Here is an 18,878-nt window from a genome sequence, read left to right as displayed (position 1 = left end):
ATTCCTGAAGAAGGGCTTATGCCCGAAACGTCGATTCTCCTGTTCCCTGGATGCTGCCTGACCTGCTGCGCTTTTCCAGCAACACATTTCCAGCTCTGATGTCTGACCTATCACCCTCACCTTGACCTCTTTCCACCTATCACATTTCCGACGCCCCTCTCCAAAGTCCCTCCTCCCTACCTTTTATCTTAGCCTGCTGGACAAACTTTCCCCATTCCTGAAGAAGGGCTTATGCCCCAAACGTCGATTCTCCTGTTCCCTGGATGCTGCCTGACCTGCTGCGCTTTTCCAGCAACACATTTCCAGCTCTGCCTCATTTATCTGATGAGTGGAATGAAAGACCTACAGTAATATAAAGCTTTTTAAAATCTCAGGATGCCCAAAGGGCCAGCAACGTACTTCTGCAATGTAGTCACTGTGGTAATATAGATACAATGGTGAATATATAGCAATTCTTAGCTGAAAAGAACATTGGGATGTCATTAAATAATGAATATTCATTTTATTTTATTCTAGAGATGTTCGATAACAACTTATTCATGAAGATTTATAAAATTATATTTCATAACTGTTAAAATTTGACTTTATCAAAATTACTATGTAGTCAAATTCATTCCATGTAGTACATGGCAGTCTGAGGTGCCTCAATGCAATTCCAATTATACATAACATTTACAATTTATATTCCATGATAATATACTGAGCAAGGTGCCAGACCCTTGGTATAATACAGCAGGGAGACCTTAGAAAGTGTCTGTTCCTCACTGAACCTCCATAGTGACTGTCTCAGGTTTTAGTATCTCCTGCAAATCACCCTGGGCTGTGTCATCTGCCAGTCTACAAAACTCCGGCGTGGGAAACTCTGCGCTGGAAGATCACCGAGCTTCAGGTAGACTAAACAGTGCCTTTTAATGTTGATGGTTAACCAGCTGCATATGTTATTTGTCATGGTTTGCATCTATGTGAATGGGCCATGAAGCACAAAGCCTTGTGTCAAGGACCTACTTGAGATGAACATTGCAGAAAACCACTGCACCTCTTTCCAGAGCTTTCTCACAAAGGCTTATTCTAGCAGGAAGTGGACAATGGCATTTCCTCACCACAGCTGCTTTGAGGGTACTGTGCCAGAAGCTTAAGACTCAGGACATGCAGCATGGATATGACAGGGATGGACTTTCTAACAACCAGTCAAGCTGCATCTTAGTGCTTATCTGAAAGCTCTGGCTGTGAGGCATTCCACAAATTACTAGAGCAGTGTTCTCAGGGCGCCAACCAAAAGGCTCAACCATCACCTTTTTGCAAGTGCAGATCCATCCCAGATGTGGTCAAAGGGGTTTCTTTACATAAATGTCTACAAAGGGGGGCAGGCAGCATGGCACAGTCCAAATGGGTGGAGCATTCTGTGGCAACGGGACTCTGGTCAGACTGCATTTGGAATATTGTGAGCAGCTTTGGACCCATTATTTAAGGAAGGATGTGCTCGCCTTGGAGGGGGTCCAGAGGAGGTTCACAAGAATGATCCTGGGAATAAAGGGCTTGTCACACAAGAAATATTTGTGAACTCTGGGTCTGTACTTGGAATTCAGAAGGATGAGGAGGGATCTCTTTGAAATGTACAGAATACTGACAGGCCTGGATAGAATGGACGTGGAGAAGATGTTCCCACTAGTAAGAGAGATACGACCTGAGGGCACAGCCCCAGAGTGAAGGGACGTCCCTTTAGAATGGAAATGAGGAGGAATTTATTCAGCCAGAGGCTGTGGAGGCCAAGACATTGAGTGTATTTAAGAAAGTGATAGATAGGCTCTTGAATAGTAAGGGAATCGAAGGAGAAGAAAAGAGAATAGGGTTGAGAAACATATCAAGCATGATCGAATGGCTGAGCAGACTCAATGAGCTGAATGACCTAATTCTGCTCCAGTATCTTATGGTATTATGGAATAGACATCTTCTGCAGCACTGGGAACTGACTGAACCTCAGCAAGTAGGAAAATTGGTGCTTGTAGACTGACATATACACATAGCTTTATAAAGATGCACACTGAGGGTTAGATTTTCTCTCTCCCTTGTCCAGAAATTAATATGTCTCTGCAGACACAGATCACTTTGCATCACTAGACATGATGAAAAATGCATGGTACAGAGTGGGGTATGGACCAGAACACCGCAACATACAGCAACACTGAGTGTATCTTGCAGCTGATGATTGGGTTTTTATCTGCAATAGACAGTGACATTCACTGCTACAAAGCCAGATTTTAGTTTACCATGTTACATGTTCCTTTCAGTTTTCCCCAGCTCCTCCCAACCATACTCTCAGCACTATCAAATAGCCTGATCATGTCTGACACCCACATTCTGTGATAAAGAAGAAATACTCTGCATTTTTTCTTTCCATTTTAAAAACAAGTGGAATAAAAGATTAAAATTCTTATCAGTAAGTAATGCAAATCAGTACTGAGTTTGCATGCCTAACAGCAAAGTCTACAAATGCACAATTTGCTGCATCTGGATTTTCAATTAGCCACACTTCACCACTGATTATCACATTTAACAACAATGTTTATCAAGTAATGTTTTTCTCTCTTCTCCTTCCAAGACAATAAGCTTGCTTCAACTGAAAGCAGCATCTGCTGATGTCATCACAAGTCTCACCTGAGAGTTTCAAGTTAGTGAGGTAGCATTACTAAGCAATGGCTTACAGTACAGTAAAGCAGAAGATACCATACCCAAGCATAAAGTTAAAAAGGTAGAAGAGGGCTTTTGGGACACAGTGGTTGTGTCCCTGCCTTTAGGCCAGGAGGCCCAGGATCAAGTTCCACCTGCTCCAGAAGTGTGTTACAACAGCTCTGATTAGTTGATTGGAAAATACTTGTGAAAGCTAGCATTCAAATACATTTCAATAAATCTGAAAACTCTCTTTACGCAAAGAGTTTTGGGAGCATGGAATGCGTTGCCAACAGCAGTTGTGGAAGTGAGGTCATTGGGGATATTGAAGAGACTGCTGGACATGCATATGGTCACAGAAATTTGAGGGTTCGTACATGAGGTTTACCTTACATGAGGCTCAATGGTCGGCACAACATCGTGGGCTGAAGGGCCTGTTCTGTGCTGTACTGTTCTATGTTCTAAACAGAGGCCCCAGCCTATTGCAATTCCTATTGTGGATAATTTGAACTAAGTGTTTGCATGGCTGTTACATTTGAAACCAAAAACAAGGCAGCAGAAATTATTTATGACAGATCAGAGTTTTAAATTAGCACTAGACATCTCCTCACCAAACACCAAATCTTTCCTCTGGAGACTTGTCCAATCACTTACAGCTGGGAAATGGGAAAAGGACAGCAATTTAAGAAGTCTTCACAAATCTCAGTGAAGACAATCTTTCACTAAATTAATTCTAAATATTCTCAAACTCCTTATTTTTACTGTGCAAGGCTACAAAGCATGTTGTCCATGCAGAGTTAACAAGTCACCTTGATTTACTTTCATTAAGGAAATATAACAAGTTAATAAATTAGGTTCATCATTATCATTTATCTCCCTCCCATTTATCTCTCCACCCCGGAGGCTCCCTGCCTTCATTCCCGATGAAGAGGTTTTTGCCCGAAACGTCGATTTTCCTACTCCTCGGATGCTGCCTGACCTGCTGTGCTTTTCCAGCAACACTCTAATCTAGACTCTGATTTCCAGCATCTGCAGTACCCACTTTTGCCTTCATCAAAAAAATTGTTGACCTCTCGCCTCTATACTAGCGTCACGGCCCAATTGACAACGTGAGGCAAAACGCAAAGTAGTAGAATTCAAGAAATGTACTCACCATCTGCTCTTAAGTGCATAAACAGGCAGGGGTTAATGAAGGACATTCCAACTTTGCTTCATGTTCAAGATATGTAATATAAAGGCCAGTTGATCAGCATTTGGTATGAGTTACAATTAGGAGTGTGGTACAGAGATAAAACCCCAAATGCCTTCTGGATATAAACATTTGAAATTAGAACTCAATGTCTGACCACTAAAATAACTTGGAACATTTAGTTGATGAAGTAATTATCTGCTTTCATTCCTTTTCCTTCACAGTTTCCCTGCTTCTGTCCAACCATTGATTGCTCACTCTTTCCTTCTCTAAGCAGTTGCGCACTTATTTTTGTTTTCCTTTCTTGAAATTCCATTTTCTGTTTGCCTTCTTACCATGAGGATCAGTAAGATGCTCTCCATGTTGGGCCAAAACTTCACTGCATTCTTTATGTCAGTGAGAGTTCAGTAAAATATTAAATGATTTCAAATCTCAGTGACTTGCTCAATCGAGTTTCAAAGTCACCAACTTCCAAAAGGTGGAAGTTAACATAGTTCTACTTTTCTAAATGGGTTTAAAAGCCAACAATCATAAATATTTCAGCAGCCCTCCTCACAAACATTGAAAAAGAGGCAGAAACTGTGCAGATGGAAGCTACAATCACTGCCCATCATGGGTATAAATCTGGTCATCAGGTGTGAGGCACTGTCATTGCTGTTATACGTGGCACAGGTCTGGCCTTTTCCCAGAACCTGTGCCGCTGCACTCACCCGGGCCATCTTCCATTTTATATGGAGATCAATGATGGACCAGGTCCGAAGGGAGTCGATGTATAAAGATCTGGGCAATGGGGAAAAAAGCACAACCAATGCCACCCTCACCCTGATGGCCACCTTTGTGTGGCTGTATCAAGCTGAGCATGGATCCCCGGTACGCAAACACCAAGTATCACCACATACTGAAGTTCTACCTGTCCCCGGTGTTGCGAAGGATGGGCCTGGCCTCACTGCCGCGGAACACTCCGAGTCTTTGGACCGTTTGTATCACCTGTCCTTCGTGGAGAAGTTTATGAAGAAAAACACTTTGACCACAAGTCCATCAGGATGTGGTGAGCACGTAGTGTCCTTGAGACCCTTCGGGAAAAGGAGAAGGCGGATCCTATCGAGCGGTTCCCTGAGCTGGCAGAATGCCTCATTGCCAGAACTTTCCAACAAGCACCAAGACATGGCTTGGGTGGTGGTGAGAAGGGCTCTGCCTGTGAGATCCTTTATGCACGCCCGGACTCTCTGCCGCACCGCACGCTGCCCTCAAAGCGGCTGCGGGGCGCGGGGAAACGAGACTGTCACACATCTTGTTCTGGACTATGCCTATGCAGAAGAAGTCTGGAGAGGAATGCAGTGGTGTTTGTTGAGGTTCGTTCCGAGCAGCGCGGTGACGCGGGACTCCATGCTCTACGGTCTGTTCCCCGGGACGCACACCGAGATGAACGTCAATTGTGCCTGGAGCATCATCAACTCGGTGAAGGACGCTCTCTGGGTGGTCTGAAACCTGTTGATCTTCCAGCTGAAGGAGCTGACCCCAACTGAGTGTTGCAGACTGACACATTCCAAGGTCCAGGACTACGTGTTGAGGGACACATCGAAGCTTGGGGCAGCTACCGCCAAGGCGCGGTGGGGAAAGACCACCATGTAACATCTGTCTGCCTAAAAAGAACAGGGGGCTCACCCAGTCATTTGGGCTCGACTGATGCCTCAGCAGAAGAACTGGATAGTAAATGTACTGACTTGTATATAGGAAAAATAAATTTCGATGTCTGTATGTAAAGCAATGTAATGTGTGCACAAGAATGGCATAACCAATTGTATAGAGATCCAAATAATTTTATGAATAAAGTATATTTTTGAAATTAAAAAAAAGAAAAAGTCAAAGTTGCCTCACTTTTGATGGCTTGCATTTGCCCACAATGCACTTTGCATGTAAATTTCTAATTGGCTGCATGGTGGTGATTACTGGTGATGGTCAATATTTAAAACAAAAATAAGGTCATAGTCATTTGGTGTTGGGATGGTCAGTTGTGTGAGGTAACACTTCTGGATATAAGAACAAAGAAGGATGGAAGTTGCAAAATGATCATTTAAGATTGGTCACATCACTCGTAATTCACAGACCAAAACTAGCTTCCAAACTCCTACTGGAGGTTACATTGAGCATTTAGCTTTGGTGCCAAGCGCTTACAAACAGATCAAACATCCTGGATCTTGAAGGAATAGAAACGCTTCCTAATTAGCCTAATTGGACCAATGCCAAAGCACATTTTTTTCCAATAGGATAGCCAATCAGTGCTGTCCACTTGAGAAACATTGAAGAAATGACCCCTCCCCAAATCACCCATACCAAAAATTCATATTGATCTATGCAGCCTCTATTTTATTCATGACATATGCATGAGTTAAGAGACACACACACACAAACACAAGTCTAAGGGATGGATTTGAATTTGCAGATTTGTATTTGCGGATACATTCTATTTTGTTCAAAAAACACACACAATCTGTAGGTAGTGAGTCCATGTGATATTTTGTAAATTCCTACTTTGGAAACAAAACCAGTCTGACTCAAGATTGGGACACAGACAGACTCCAACCTTACACCTTTAATGCACTGTCTGAGCTGAGGTGTCACTTTTTTTTATGAAATCTTAAGTTATCTCAGGAATGTGACTTGAAAGAAGTCCTGGGATTTACAAATTAATGAATCAAAACCTGCAACCCATTCTAAGTTTTTAAAGACTTAACAGCAATCTAGGTTTGTTCAATAGATCGTATCAGTTATATGACACTTTGATCTTTTACTATAAATTCTGCGTCCTATGATCCTGCTCAACTAGCTACCTGACGAAGAAGTAACACTCTGAAAGCTTCCAAATAAACCTGTTGGACTATAACCTGGTGTCATGTGATTTTTAAGTTCTTTTTCATTCATTCACAGGATGCAGGATGACTGGCTAGGCGAGCATTTACTGTCCATATGTAATTGCCCAGAGGGCAGTTAAGAGTCAATTACTTTATTGTGGGTCTGGAGTCACATGTACGTCAGACCAAGTAAGAATGGCAATTTCCTTCCCTAAAGATTATTAGTAAATTAGATGATTTTTTTTCCAACAATCAACAAGGTCATCATTAAAATCTTAATTCCTGGAGTTTATTGAATTCAAAATCCACTCTCTACCACGGTGTGATTCGAACCCAGAACATTTTTTAAAGAATTTGACCTATTTTTCGAAGCAACCTGTTCAGAGACGTTATTAGACACCTCCGGAGCAGGTGGGAGGAGCCTGGGTCTCCTAGTCCAAGGGTAGGTGTTGTCCCGTTTCCCCCTCCCCCCTCAGTCGAAGCAAAACGCTCAGAGACACAATATAGTCTTACCTCCTTCATCTTTATTCCAGGCCCTGGAGGGAGAGAGAACAATCGCCCAGGTGCACAGGGACATAAGTTCACAGTCTTCTCTGGAACAGCAGTTTCTCAATTAACTATACAGTCACTTTACAGGAAGGAGCATCCAGATAAGACAACATACATATTAATTGGGTAACGGTTACAATCAGCGAGTGTCAATAATAAAGATTAAGCCATCTGCTGTTACACAATGAATAACTGACTTCACATTATTAAACTGACCTCATATACTGAATGCTTCCAGTATTGTTACATAATGACTGCTTTTCCACCTTGTTAACCCATTACCCTTGCCTCCAGCACCTCATTGCTAACGAAGTTCTTATTTGATCTGAATCATGCTCTGCTGAACCTCTTATTTCACAAAACTCAGAACTTAACTCTTTCCCTGCCCACTTACACCCAATATATATTCGCATAGGGACACAACCTCTGTGCCAAAAGAGTGCCAAGGTCTCTAAATTAATACCATTAGGCCATCATTTCTCCCAACAATGGATCTTTACACTGAGATAAGTAAAGAATGACTTATACTCATAATGCACCGTTCATAACTATTGCTCGATCCAGAGTGCTTTATAGTTTTGAAGTATTATTGCTGTTGTAATGTAGGAAACTCTGCAGCCAATTCACTTGGACAATTGGATAACTTTAGGTAGAACACAGAACAAAACTGCACAGCACAGGAACGGGTCATTCAACCCACAATGTTGTGCCAAACAAGACGCCAAATTAAACTAATCCCTTTTGCCTGACCTTGGTCCATAGCCCTCCATTCCTTGCATTCATGTGTTGATCTAAAAGTCTCTTAAAAGCCCCTATTGTATCTGCCTCCATCACCACCATGACAGCATGTTCCACACTCCTACCACTCTCTATGTAAAAAAACCTTGCTCCTCACGTCTCCTTTGAACTTGCCCCCTCCCCCCTAGTTTTAGATATTTCAACTCTAGAAAAATGATTCTGATTGTCAACCCTATCTATGCATCTTATAATTTTGTAGACTTCTATCAAGTCTCCCTTCAGACTCTGCCGCTCCAGAGAAAACAACCTGAGTTTTTCCTAACCTCTCCTTATAGCTCATAGCCTCTAATCCAGACAGCATCGTGGTAAACCTTTTCTGCATCTTTTCCAAAGCCTCCATATCCTTCCTGTAATGTTGTCATCCATTTCCCTATACCTGTATCAGGTGAAGCAAACACTCAGAGACACAGGATGGCTTTACCTCCTTCATCTTTCTTCCGGGCAATGGAGGGAGAAAGAACAATCGCCCATGTGCACAGAGACATGAGTCCTTGGTCTTCTCTCAAACAGCAGATTATTAATGAATTATATAGTCACTTATTGGGAGCAGCCTCCAAATAAGGCAACATCTATATTGATTGGGTGACCGTTACAATCATCGATCATCAACAGTAAAGACTAAGCCATCTGGCGTTATACAATGAATGTTTCTTCATCTTGTTAAATGGCTTTACATAAGGAATGCAGTTTCACCTCGTCAACCTACTACCCTTGCCTCCAGCACCCAGTGTTTGCTGCAAGTTCTTATCTGGTCCAAGTCATGCGAGCCGAGCCTTTTGTCAAGCAACCCTAAACTTAATTCTTTCCCTACCTGCTCATATCTTATACACTTTCTCAATGTAGCGATCAGAATTGAACGCAGTAAGTGTGGCCTAACCAAAGTCTTATAAAGCTGCAACCTAACATCCTGACTCTTATACTTAATCCCCAATCAATAAAGGCAAGCATGCCATACACCGTCCTTACCACCCTATCTACTTGCGTGGCCATTTTCAGGATTTGAACTTCAAGATTCCTCAGTACATCAATGCTGTTCAGGGTCCTGCCATTAATTGTATACTTTTCCCTAACATTCGATCTCCCAAAGTGCAGCACCTCACACTTATACAGATTAAACTCCATCTGTAACCAATCTATATCCCACTGTATGCTTTGACAACCTTCTACACTATCCATAACTCCAGTGATCTTTGTGCTGTCTGCAAACTTACTAACCCATCCGTCTATATTTTAAACCAAGTCATTTATATAAATCACAAACAGTAGAGGTCCCAGTATGGATCCCTGCAGAGCACCACTAGTCATGCACCTCCAGCCTGAAAATCACCCTACCACCATTAAAACTGTACCTCTGCCTTCTATGGGCAAGCCAATTCTGAATCCACACAGCCAAGTCACCGTGGATCCCATGCATCTTAATCTTCTGGATGAACCTACCATGAGGGACTTTGTTGAAAGCCTTACTAAAATCCACATAGATAACATCCACTGCTCCACCCTCATCAATCACCTTTGTCACCTCCTCGAAAAAATTCAAGTTAGTAAGACATGACCTGCCCTTCACAGAGCCATGCTGACTGTCCCTAATTAAGCCACGCTTTTCCAAATATGCGTAAATCCTATCCCTAAGAATTTTCTCCAATAATGTTCAAACCACAAATGGGAGACTCACCAGTCCATAATTTCCTGAATTATCTCGATTTCACTTCTTGAATAAAGAAACAACATTAACTACTCACCAGTCCTCCTCGACCCCTCCAGTGGCTAGTGAGGATACAAAAGCTCCAGCAATCTCCTCTCTTGCCTCTTTCAATAATCTGGGTTAGATAACATCAGGCCATGCAGACTTATCCACCTTAACGCTCTTCAGAAGACCCAACACAACTTCTTTCTTGATCTCAAAATGCCTTAGCATATTAGCATGCTCCACACATCTCACTACTCTCCATTTCCTTATCCTGGGTAAATACTGGTACAAAGTACTCATTTAGGACCTCACCCACATCCTCTGCCTCCAAGTACAAATTCCCTTCTTTATCCTTGAGTTGACCCATCTTCTCCCCAGTTATCCTCTTGATTTTACTGTATCGATAGAATCCCATAGGATTCTCTTTAACCTGACTTGTCAAGGTCATTTCATGGCCCCTTCTTGTTCCCCTAATTTCGTGTTTGAGTTCCTTCCTGCTTTCTTTGTATTCCTCATGGGTCCTGTCTGAATTTACCTTCTTAAGTCTTAAAAATGCTTTTATTTTTAACCTTTTGACTAAATTCATTAACTCCCTCATTATCCAAGGGTCCCTTACCTTGCCATCCTTGTCCTTCTTTCTGACTGGAACATGCCGGTCCTGAACTCTCATCAGTAGGTCTTTAAACAATTTCCACATGTCAAATGTGGACTTACCTGATTACAGCTCTTTCCTAGCTCCTGCCTAATACTGACGTAATTTCCCCTCCCCCAGTTTAGTACCTTCCCACAAGGTCCTGATCTATCCTCATTCATAACTATCTTAAAACCAAAGGAGTTGTGATCACTGTTTCCAAAATGCTCTCTCACTGAATGGTCAGTTACCTGGCCAGAATCATTAGCCAGTACAAGATCCAGGATGGCTCCTGCTCTACTTGGACAATCCATATATTGTTTCAAGAAACCCTTTTGGATGCACTGAACAAATTCTGCCCCATCTAAGCCTCATGCTCTAAGAGAGTCTCAGTCAATATTGGGAAAATTAAAATCACCCACTCTGACATCAGTTTTTACTGCACCTTTCCATAATCTGCCTACATGTTTGTTCCTCAGTGGCTGTTGGGGCCTTTGGTATAATCCTATCAGAGTGATTGCACCCGTCTTATTTTTGAGCTCTACACATATTGCCTCAGTGAAAGAGCCCTCCACTCTGTCCTCTCTGAGTGCAGATATAATATTATCCCTGATCTGTAATGCAAATCCTCTATCTCCTCTAAAGTAACAAAACCCTGGAACGTTGAGCAGCCAGTCCTGTCCCTCTCTCAACCAAGACTCTGTAATGGCTGCAACATCATAGCCCTAAGTGTTGATCCAAGCTACCTTACCTATAATACTCCTTGCGTTGAAATATACACACTTCAGCTCACTAGTACCATCATGTTCATTTACCTGTCTCTGCCTGTCTTTTCTTTCTGATTTACTGGTCCTAATATATACCTTCCCCTCCATCCCTCCACCTGATGCTCTGGTTCCTAGTCCTCTGCCATTCTTGTTGAAACCCTCCTGAGTAAAACTAGTGAACCTCCCTGCAGGATATTGGTTCCCTCCCGTGCCCAGAAGACGTCCCAATGATCCAAGAACTGAAAGCCTGCCCCCTGCACCAGCTCCTTCACTTTCCTTTCCTTTCATTAGTTCACTTCCTTTTGTGCCATTAATTGAGGGATGAATTTGGCCCAGGTCACCAGAAATAGTACCTCCAGACAGGTTGATTAGAAAATGTCTCTTTCCAAATTTACAACCAGTTGGGAATGCACGTTTTCAGAAGAATGCAAGGGAATTTCAAGCTGACCGAGACAGGGCAAGTCAATTTTGTAAGAACATAGCAGATGGAACATAATATATTTAAATGGGAGGCTATTCACTTTGGTAGAAAAAGTACAAAGGCAGAATCTCTCTCAAGTGATGAGAAGTTCGGAAGTGCTGGTATCCGAAAGGGCTTTTGTCTCCTTGTTCATGAGTCACTAAAAACTAGAATGTGGGTGCAACTGTCAGAGAGGAAGGCAAACAGTATGTTGGTAAAAATAAGGACTGCAGATGCTGGAAACTAGAGTCTAGATTAGAGTGGTGCTGGAAAAGCACAGCAGGTCAAGCAGCATCCAAAGAGCATGAAAATCGATGTTTCGGACAAAAGCCCTTTATCAGGAAGGGCTCTTGCCCGAAATGTTGGCTTTCCTGCTCCTCGGATGCTGCCTGACCTGCTGTGCTTTTCCAGCAACACTCTAATCTTAACAGTATGTTGGCCTTCATCACAAGGGAACTTGCACACAGGAAAAAGTTGTCTTGCTGCAGTTGTGTAGAGCCTTTGTACATACGTGCTCCCCTTGTCTAAAGATTGATAGGCTTGCCGTTGAGGAAGTGCAACAGAATTTCATCAGCTTAATCGCTGGGTTGTGGGCTGTCTGATGGGAAGACAATGAGGACACTGGGACTGTATTATCTAGAGTTTGAAGAATAAAGAGTGATCTGACTGTAACTTAAAATATGATGTGGGAATGAAAATATGACATTTGCTTAGGCTGGTGAATCTAGAACAAGCGAACAATTTCAGAAGAAATGGTAGGCCAATCAAGACTAAGACGAGGAGTAATTTCGCTGCTCGGGGTGAAGCTTTGTACTTCTCTTGCTCAGGCAGGTGTAGAAGCTCAATCACTGAGAACGTTCAAGGCAAAAACTGTTCAATTTATGGAGAATCATGACATTAAGGGATAAGGGGATACCTTGGGCAAACTTTGAGGTAGATGATCAGCCATAATTTAATATAATGGCAGAACATGCTTGATGGGAGTATTCCTACTTCCATGTTCCTGCACTTGCCCCACCTCTGAACACAGAGCTAGTTTGTCTCAAGACATTTCCTTCATCATGCCTTCTTTCCTATTAAAATGTCTCTAAATTCTAATTGCAAAAAAAAAACATTCCTGCCTTTGAAACTGCACAATGTTCTTGGCAAGAACAGATAATAAAACTAAGCTTTGTAAACCAGGATTTAAAAAGTCTGACATAATTACGACTTTTCAGTCACATCAGTTTACAAGAGAAACTGTCAATGCTCTGCCTGCAGGGAATAAAAATGATCCAAACTTACATGGCAATTATTTTCTTTTAACATAATACACACGATCATAAAAAGTCATGAGCACAACCCAGTGCATCACGCGAACCAGCCTTCCATCCATTGACTGAACCTATACTTCCCATTGCCTCGGGAAAGTAACCATCGTAATCAAAGATCCCATCAACCCCGGTTATATTCTCTTCCACCCTCTTCAGTTGAGCAGAAGTTATAAAAGTTTGAATACACGTACAAACAGATTCAAGAACAGCTTCTTCCCTGCTGTTATCAGTCTTTTTAATGGACCTTTCAATGATTTCACTTTCTGCACCTTCTCTGTGGCTATAACACTGTATTTTGCACTATGTTGCGACTGTACAGGACATTGGTTAGGCCACTGTTGGAATATTGCATGCAATTCTGGTCTCCTTCCTATCGGAAAGATGTTGTGAAACTTGAAAGGGTTCAGAAAAGATTTACAAGGATGTTGCCAGGATTGGAGGATTTGAGCTGTAGGGAGAGGCTGAACAGGCTGGAGCTGTTTTCCCTGGAGTGTCAAAGGCTGAGGGGTGACCTTATAGAGGTTTACAAAATTATGAGGGGCATGGATAGGGTAAATAGGCAACGTCTTTTCCCTGGGGTCGGGGAGTCCAGAACTAGAGGGCATAGGTTTGGGGTAAGAGGGGAAAGATATAAAAGAGACCTACGGGACAACTTTTTCACACAGAGAGTGGTACGTGTATGGAATGAGCTGCCAGAGGAAGTGATGGAGGCTGGTACAATTGCAACATTTAAGAGGCATTTAGATGGGCATATGAATAGAAAGGGTTTGGAAGGATATGGGCCAGGTGCTGGCCAGGTGCTGGCAGTTGGGACTAGATTGGATTGGGATATATGGTCGGCATGGATGGGTTGGACCGAAGGGTCTGTTTCCATGCTGTACACCTCTATGACTCTATGTTATCACCTCCAACCCGATGCACAATACAAAGTACAATCTGCTTGCATAGCATGCAAAACAACACTTTTCACTGTAACTCAGTACATGTGACAACAATAAACCAAGTCAAAAGAAAATGTATACTCAGCAGATGTTGCAGCATTTGTGCAGGAAAACAAAGAAGTTAACATTTCTGTTCTGCAACCCTTCTAAAAACTAGGTCATAGAACAGAAACATTAACTTGACTTCTCTCTCCACAGATGCTGTCAGACCTGAATTTTCTGCCATTTTTTATTTTAATTCCAATTGCCAGCATTCGAATTTTCTTTTCTTCAGAATACTTGAGTGGTAATAGCCCAAAGCTACAACCTTTGGTTCTTACCTGGGTCTCCATTCTCCTGTTTCAGACTTGAGCTACCTCTCTGGTTTCTAATTAAAGCTTAGACCATAGAGAAAGTTCTGCTGAAACACATGTCCTGTCAACAAGATGGTAATCTTTCAACTTCAAAACAAAATGTGTCTCTACCACTGAAACTACCCCACTTCTAATACAGCTATGAATCTAATTCATGACTTCATTTTTAGAACAGAGTTCTCTTCTTATTGGCCTGCATATTATCTCAAAACACTTAAAATTTATTCAGATGATATGCAAATGGTGGCTGGGTCAGCATTTATTGTCCATCCCTAATTGCCTTTGAGACAGTAGTGGTGAGCTGCATCCTTGAACTTCTGCAACCCGTGTGCTGTAGGTAGACCTTTAGGGAGAGAGTTCCTGGATTTTGACTCTGCAAAACTGAAGGAACGATGATTTTTTAAGTCAGGAGGGTGAGTGGCTTGGAGGGGAAGTTGCAGGTAGTAGTGTTCTCATGTATCTGCCATCCTTGGCCTTCCACACAGCAGTAGTTATGGTTTTGGAGTGTGCTATCTAAGGAGTCCTGGTGAATTTCTGCAGTGCGTGTTGCAGATGGGATATACTGCTGCTACTATGTGTCAACGTGAATAGAGTGAGTGTTTATGGATGTAGTACCAATCAAGTCGGCTGCTTTATCCTGGATGGAGTCAAGTTTCTTAATTGTTTGATGGAGCTGTGCTCATACAGACAAGTGGAGAAAATTGTTTTGCTCCTAACTTGGACAGGATTTTGGATGTGAGTTACTTGCTGTGGGACTGGAGTAACAAAGACTGACAGGGGTTCTGATAGACACCTATGACTGTGATGGACGTAGATTGGATGAAAGGGGGCAATAACCAGAGGACATAGATTTAAAGTCTCATTCCAACTGGACTGGATTTACAACCTGCCTTCTTGCCCTAATTATGTTGGAGATAGTAACATTGTGGGCTAAATCTGCCTTCATGCAGTGAACACAAGAGGTTGATGTTTTTCAATACAAATGTACTGCCTGCAATTATAACTGTCCTTCTCAATGTCATTGATGTTGATGAGAACCAGAATTGTCCCTATGTGACTAATCAGTGTGGCACTTCCCACTAGATTCTCAATTCCAGAGAGAAAATATCAGAGAGTACTTTCCAAATATAGTCACTACACGACCTAATTTGGCATATCTGCCTGAATACCAGATGCCATTACCTCAATTAATCTTTTCAGCATCACTGCCGTAGCTTAGTGACAAACACTGCAAAAAGAAAAGTCAGGTTTAAGTGAAGAATTTCAAACCAGTACAATATTGGCCCTATTTCAATGTGACTGACACGGATTTCTGTCACTGATGTTAGGGGAACAGCTGCAAACTCAGCATGGAGCCCCAAAACAGAAGGTCACTTTATGCTGAACACTGCAGATCAAAGTTAAGAACCCATGGAATGAGAAATGTTTTGGAAGATTTACTATTAAGTATAGAAACACATTTATTAAGCATCCATAATAGTCTTAAGTTCTGGTTGAGCACTCTGCAGCCAGTGAAGTACTTTGGGTGTGTGAAAATTGTTGCTTGTCAGCAGGGTGGCTCAGTGGTTAGCATTGCTGTCTCACAGCGCTAGGGACAGGGTTCAATTCCAACCTCGTGCGACTTTCTGGGGTTTGCACATTTCCCAGTGCTTGCGTGGGTTTCCTCTGGGTGCTCCGGTTTCCTCCCACAATCCAAAGATGTGCAGGTTACATGAATTGGCTGAACTAAAATTGCCCAGTGTTCAGGGATATATAGGTTAGGTGCATTAGTCGGGGTAAATGTAGCGGAATGGGTCTGAGTGGGTTACTCTTTGGAGGGTCGGTGTGGACCATTTAGGCTGAAGGGCCTGTTTCCATACTGTAGGGATTCTTTACTAGAAAATGCAGCAATTCCAAGTAATGGTTAATGAACAAATATCAGCAAAGATACCAAGAGTATTTCCCTGCCTTTTATCAACTATCAAAACTGAATCTTTATTGTATGCTTGGGTGAGTTTATAGCTTCTTAATTTCTAGTCTCATCTGATACATATTGAATAGTGCAACACTTCCCCAGCAGCACTGTGTTAGACAGGATCTTAAAACGCACAATGTTCCAACTTTGAAGCAAGAGGGCTACCACTGAGCTAACCTAACACAAGTCAGCAAATACTGTCATCACTCTAAGACAAGAAACGTATCCTAGTCACAGTAAATGCACTTTCATGTGACAAACCTCATCAGACATGTGTAAAATACATGGTAATTTTCTGTAAAAATAGTCAAACTATGTAGACAAACCACAAATGATACAGCATAAATTAGCTGCTATATTATCCAAATTAAGGATGAGCTCTGAATTTCAGACAGAATGCAAGAAAACTGGATACTCCTCAAAGACCGATACAATTTACAGCAAAATAACTAAATTACAGCCACTATGCACACTGCAAAAATCCTCTGGTTATGATAGGTCTCCAGATTATGAGGTTTTGTTACTTTAGAGTCATAGAGATATACAGTTGGACCCTTCAGTCCAACTCGTCCATGCCGTCCAGACATCTTAAATTGATCTAGTCCCATTCGCCAGCATTGGGCCTGTATTCCTCCAAACCCTTCCTATTCATATACTCATCCAGATGCCTTTTAATTGTAATTGTACCAGCCTCGACCGTTTCCTCTGGTAGCTCATTCCATACATGCAACACCCTCTGTGCGAAAAAGATATCCCTTAGGTCTCTTTTAAATGTTTCCACTCTCAGACTAAACCTATGCCCTCTAGTTCTGGACTCCCCCCAACTTGTTTGAAGTAAAAAAGTTGGTCAGATGTAGGTGAGAAAACTGCCCTACTCTTACTCAAATATAGTAATGGGATATTTTTCACCTGACATTTTATAGGAAAATAGTACAGCATTCTGCCACACTGCACTGAACCGACAAATGATGTTACATGCTCTAGTCTCTGAAACGAGCCTGATACCATGATAATTTGTTTACAGGCAAGAGGTCTGCCACAGGCAAACCTTTACAATGATAAATACCACAACAGAACAATCTAGTTGTGGGTCAATGCAGGAGGGATCAAAGAAGTCAAAGATGAAAGCCAGGCAAGAATAGTAATAGAGAAAAAGTTGCGAATGTGAAAAAAATTAAGAAAGAAAAATAAACTCAGTGAGAATTTATTAAAGTGTTAGGGGAGGTACAAAGAAATTAGTAAGGTTTGTGGCAGAACAGAGAGACACAAATATAGTGAGACAGGTGAATAAATGCCAATGTAGAGAATGCTGGAGAAACACAGGAGATCCAGCAACATCTCTGGAGAGACAAATACCAATTCATCTTCAGAACTTCTGTTCTTCAGAACTAAAGTCATATCAGATTCAAAATATTTCCCTCTCCACAGATGTTGACAGACCTTCTGAATTTCTCCAACGCTTGGTTTTGATTTCAGATCTTCAGTCTATGCAGTACTTAATTTTAAATTATCTTATAAACTTCCTCTGAACTACCTCCAATCAGTTTACATCCTTGCTTAACAAAGAGGAAAAGATACTGAAAGAAAGCAGAGTTGACAGACAAGGCAAAACAGTTAAGATTGGAGAAGCAAGGAATTAAGGGCATACCTACAATGAAACTAAGAAAACCCTGTGATCAAGTCCAGAAAGCCCATAACCAAATCATTCACATTAAAGGGAGGCTCAACTTAGTTAGTTATTATGTAATTCTGGAGGTACAAATCAGGATTAGTCCAGACTCGGAACTATGGGAGTGGTGATATCAGGAACTGTACTTATTTGTAAAGTTTAAGAAGCAATTTCTAGTGGCAAAGTGTTAACTTATGAGGAGAGGTTAAATATATCCAGGCAACGTGTTGGACGCATAGATGGGAATTGTGAATTCGAATGCTGTCGAATGCATGAGTGGTCTTCTTGAACCACACCCGAGAGAAGTGACAAGTTATGATAAGGAATTAAATGGTCCTGCTGGAGCTGGATGCAAGTGCTCACAGGGTGAATGTGCTTTAACATAAAATTGTTATCATTCTTCAACAACATCTTACATTACCATAGCACTTTAAAGATAATAAAACATCCCATGTTGGCCTTGTCAACGAAAAGAAGTGAAACAGAATAATTAATTATCTAAAGCAAAGCGACTGTTAGATAGAAATCACCAACATTTTATTCCCTAGCTTACAGCAATTCAACTTCATCCCTCAGCACAAAGCTAGTTCCTTACCATTTGTCTCTCTTCAGGAAATAGCCCGTCGCAGGGCACCAGTGCACACTGGAACTTGTAGTTCTCCGAGTTTAACAGAGTTCAGGTCGGTGCACCAGGACTACAGCTACCACAATGCTCGGCCAGAGCGCGCCGAGTCAGTAAGTCAAGCCCCATCCCGCAGGGGGGTCACGCCGCTTTTCCTTCTTTCGGGAAAGTAAGACCGGAGCGACGGTGTTTCATATTCGGATCGCGGGGATCTTTTGTTTCTCTGTGCCCCGGTGAGATTATGCGGGGTATGAGTGGCGGGTGTAAATGTCAGGCTTCAGACAGGCAGCTGTAAGGCGGCACGCGGAGGCTGTCAGAGCCCCTGGTGTGCGGACGGTTGGAATTTGATGTGAGTAACGTTCCACCTCCCCCCCCCAGACATCACTCCCCACCCACCCCCAGACATCACTCCCCACCCCCACCAGA

At 42.2% G+C, this 18,878-nt stretch overlaps 2 protein-coding genes across 8 annotated transcripts in view; one reads left to right on the top strand and one right to left on the bottom strand.

Moving 5' to 3' along the window:
• tbck (TBC1 domain containing kinase) overlaps positions 1–18,508 on the bottom strand; it is a 197,334-nt gene extending 178,826 nt beyond the window's left edge. Inside the window, exon 1 of one of the 6 annotated variants that reach the window (XM_043674337.1) lies at positions 18,426–18,508. The gene's annotated coding sequence lies outside the window, so the exon portion shown is untranslated. Of the gene's footprint in view, positions 1–7,067; positions 7,218–15,389; positions 15,413–18,425 lie in introns of those variants that run through there. The other 5 variants (XM_043674339.1, XM_043674341.1, XM_043674338.1 and 2 more) reach the window with 5 other exon arrangements.
• Positions 18,509–18,609: 101 nt separating this feature from the next.
• The window catches only part of aimp1a (aminoacyl tRNA synthetase complex interacting multifunctional protein 1a), a 63,735-nt gene continuing 63,466 nt past the window's right edge, over positions 18,610–18,878 (top strand). Inside the window, exon 1 of one of the 2 annotated variants that reach the window (XM_043674345.1) lies at positions 18,610–18,685. Coding sequence is in view for 1 of the 2 variants with exons in the window: in XM_043674342.1 (XP_043530277.1) it covers positions 18,800–18,801 (2 nt within the window). In the remaining variant the exon portion in view is untranslated. Of the gene's footprint in view, positions 18,686–18,706; positions 18,802–18,878 lie in introns of those variants that run through there. The other variant, XM_043674342.1, reaches the window with a different exon arrangement.

The sequence above is a fragment of the Chiloscyllium plagiosum genome, chromosome 32, assembly GCF_004010195.1.
Source record: "Chiloscyllium plagiosum isolate BGI_BamShark_2017 chromosome 32, ASM401019v2, whole genome shotgun sequence".
Classification (NCBI taxonomy): Eukaryota; Metazoa; Chordata; class Chondrichthyes; order Orectolobiformes; family Hemiscylliidae; genus Chiloscyllium; species Chiloscyllium plagiosum.
Note: the sequence above shows the minus strand (reverse complement) of the source record. Positions and strands in the feature narration are given on the sequence as shown.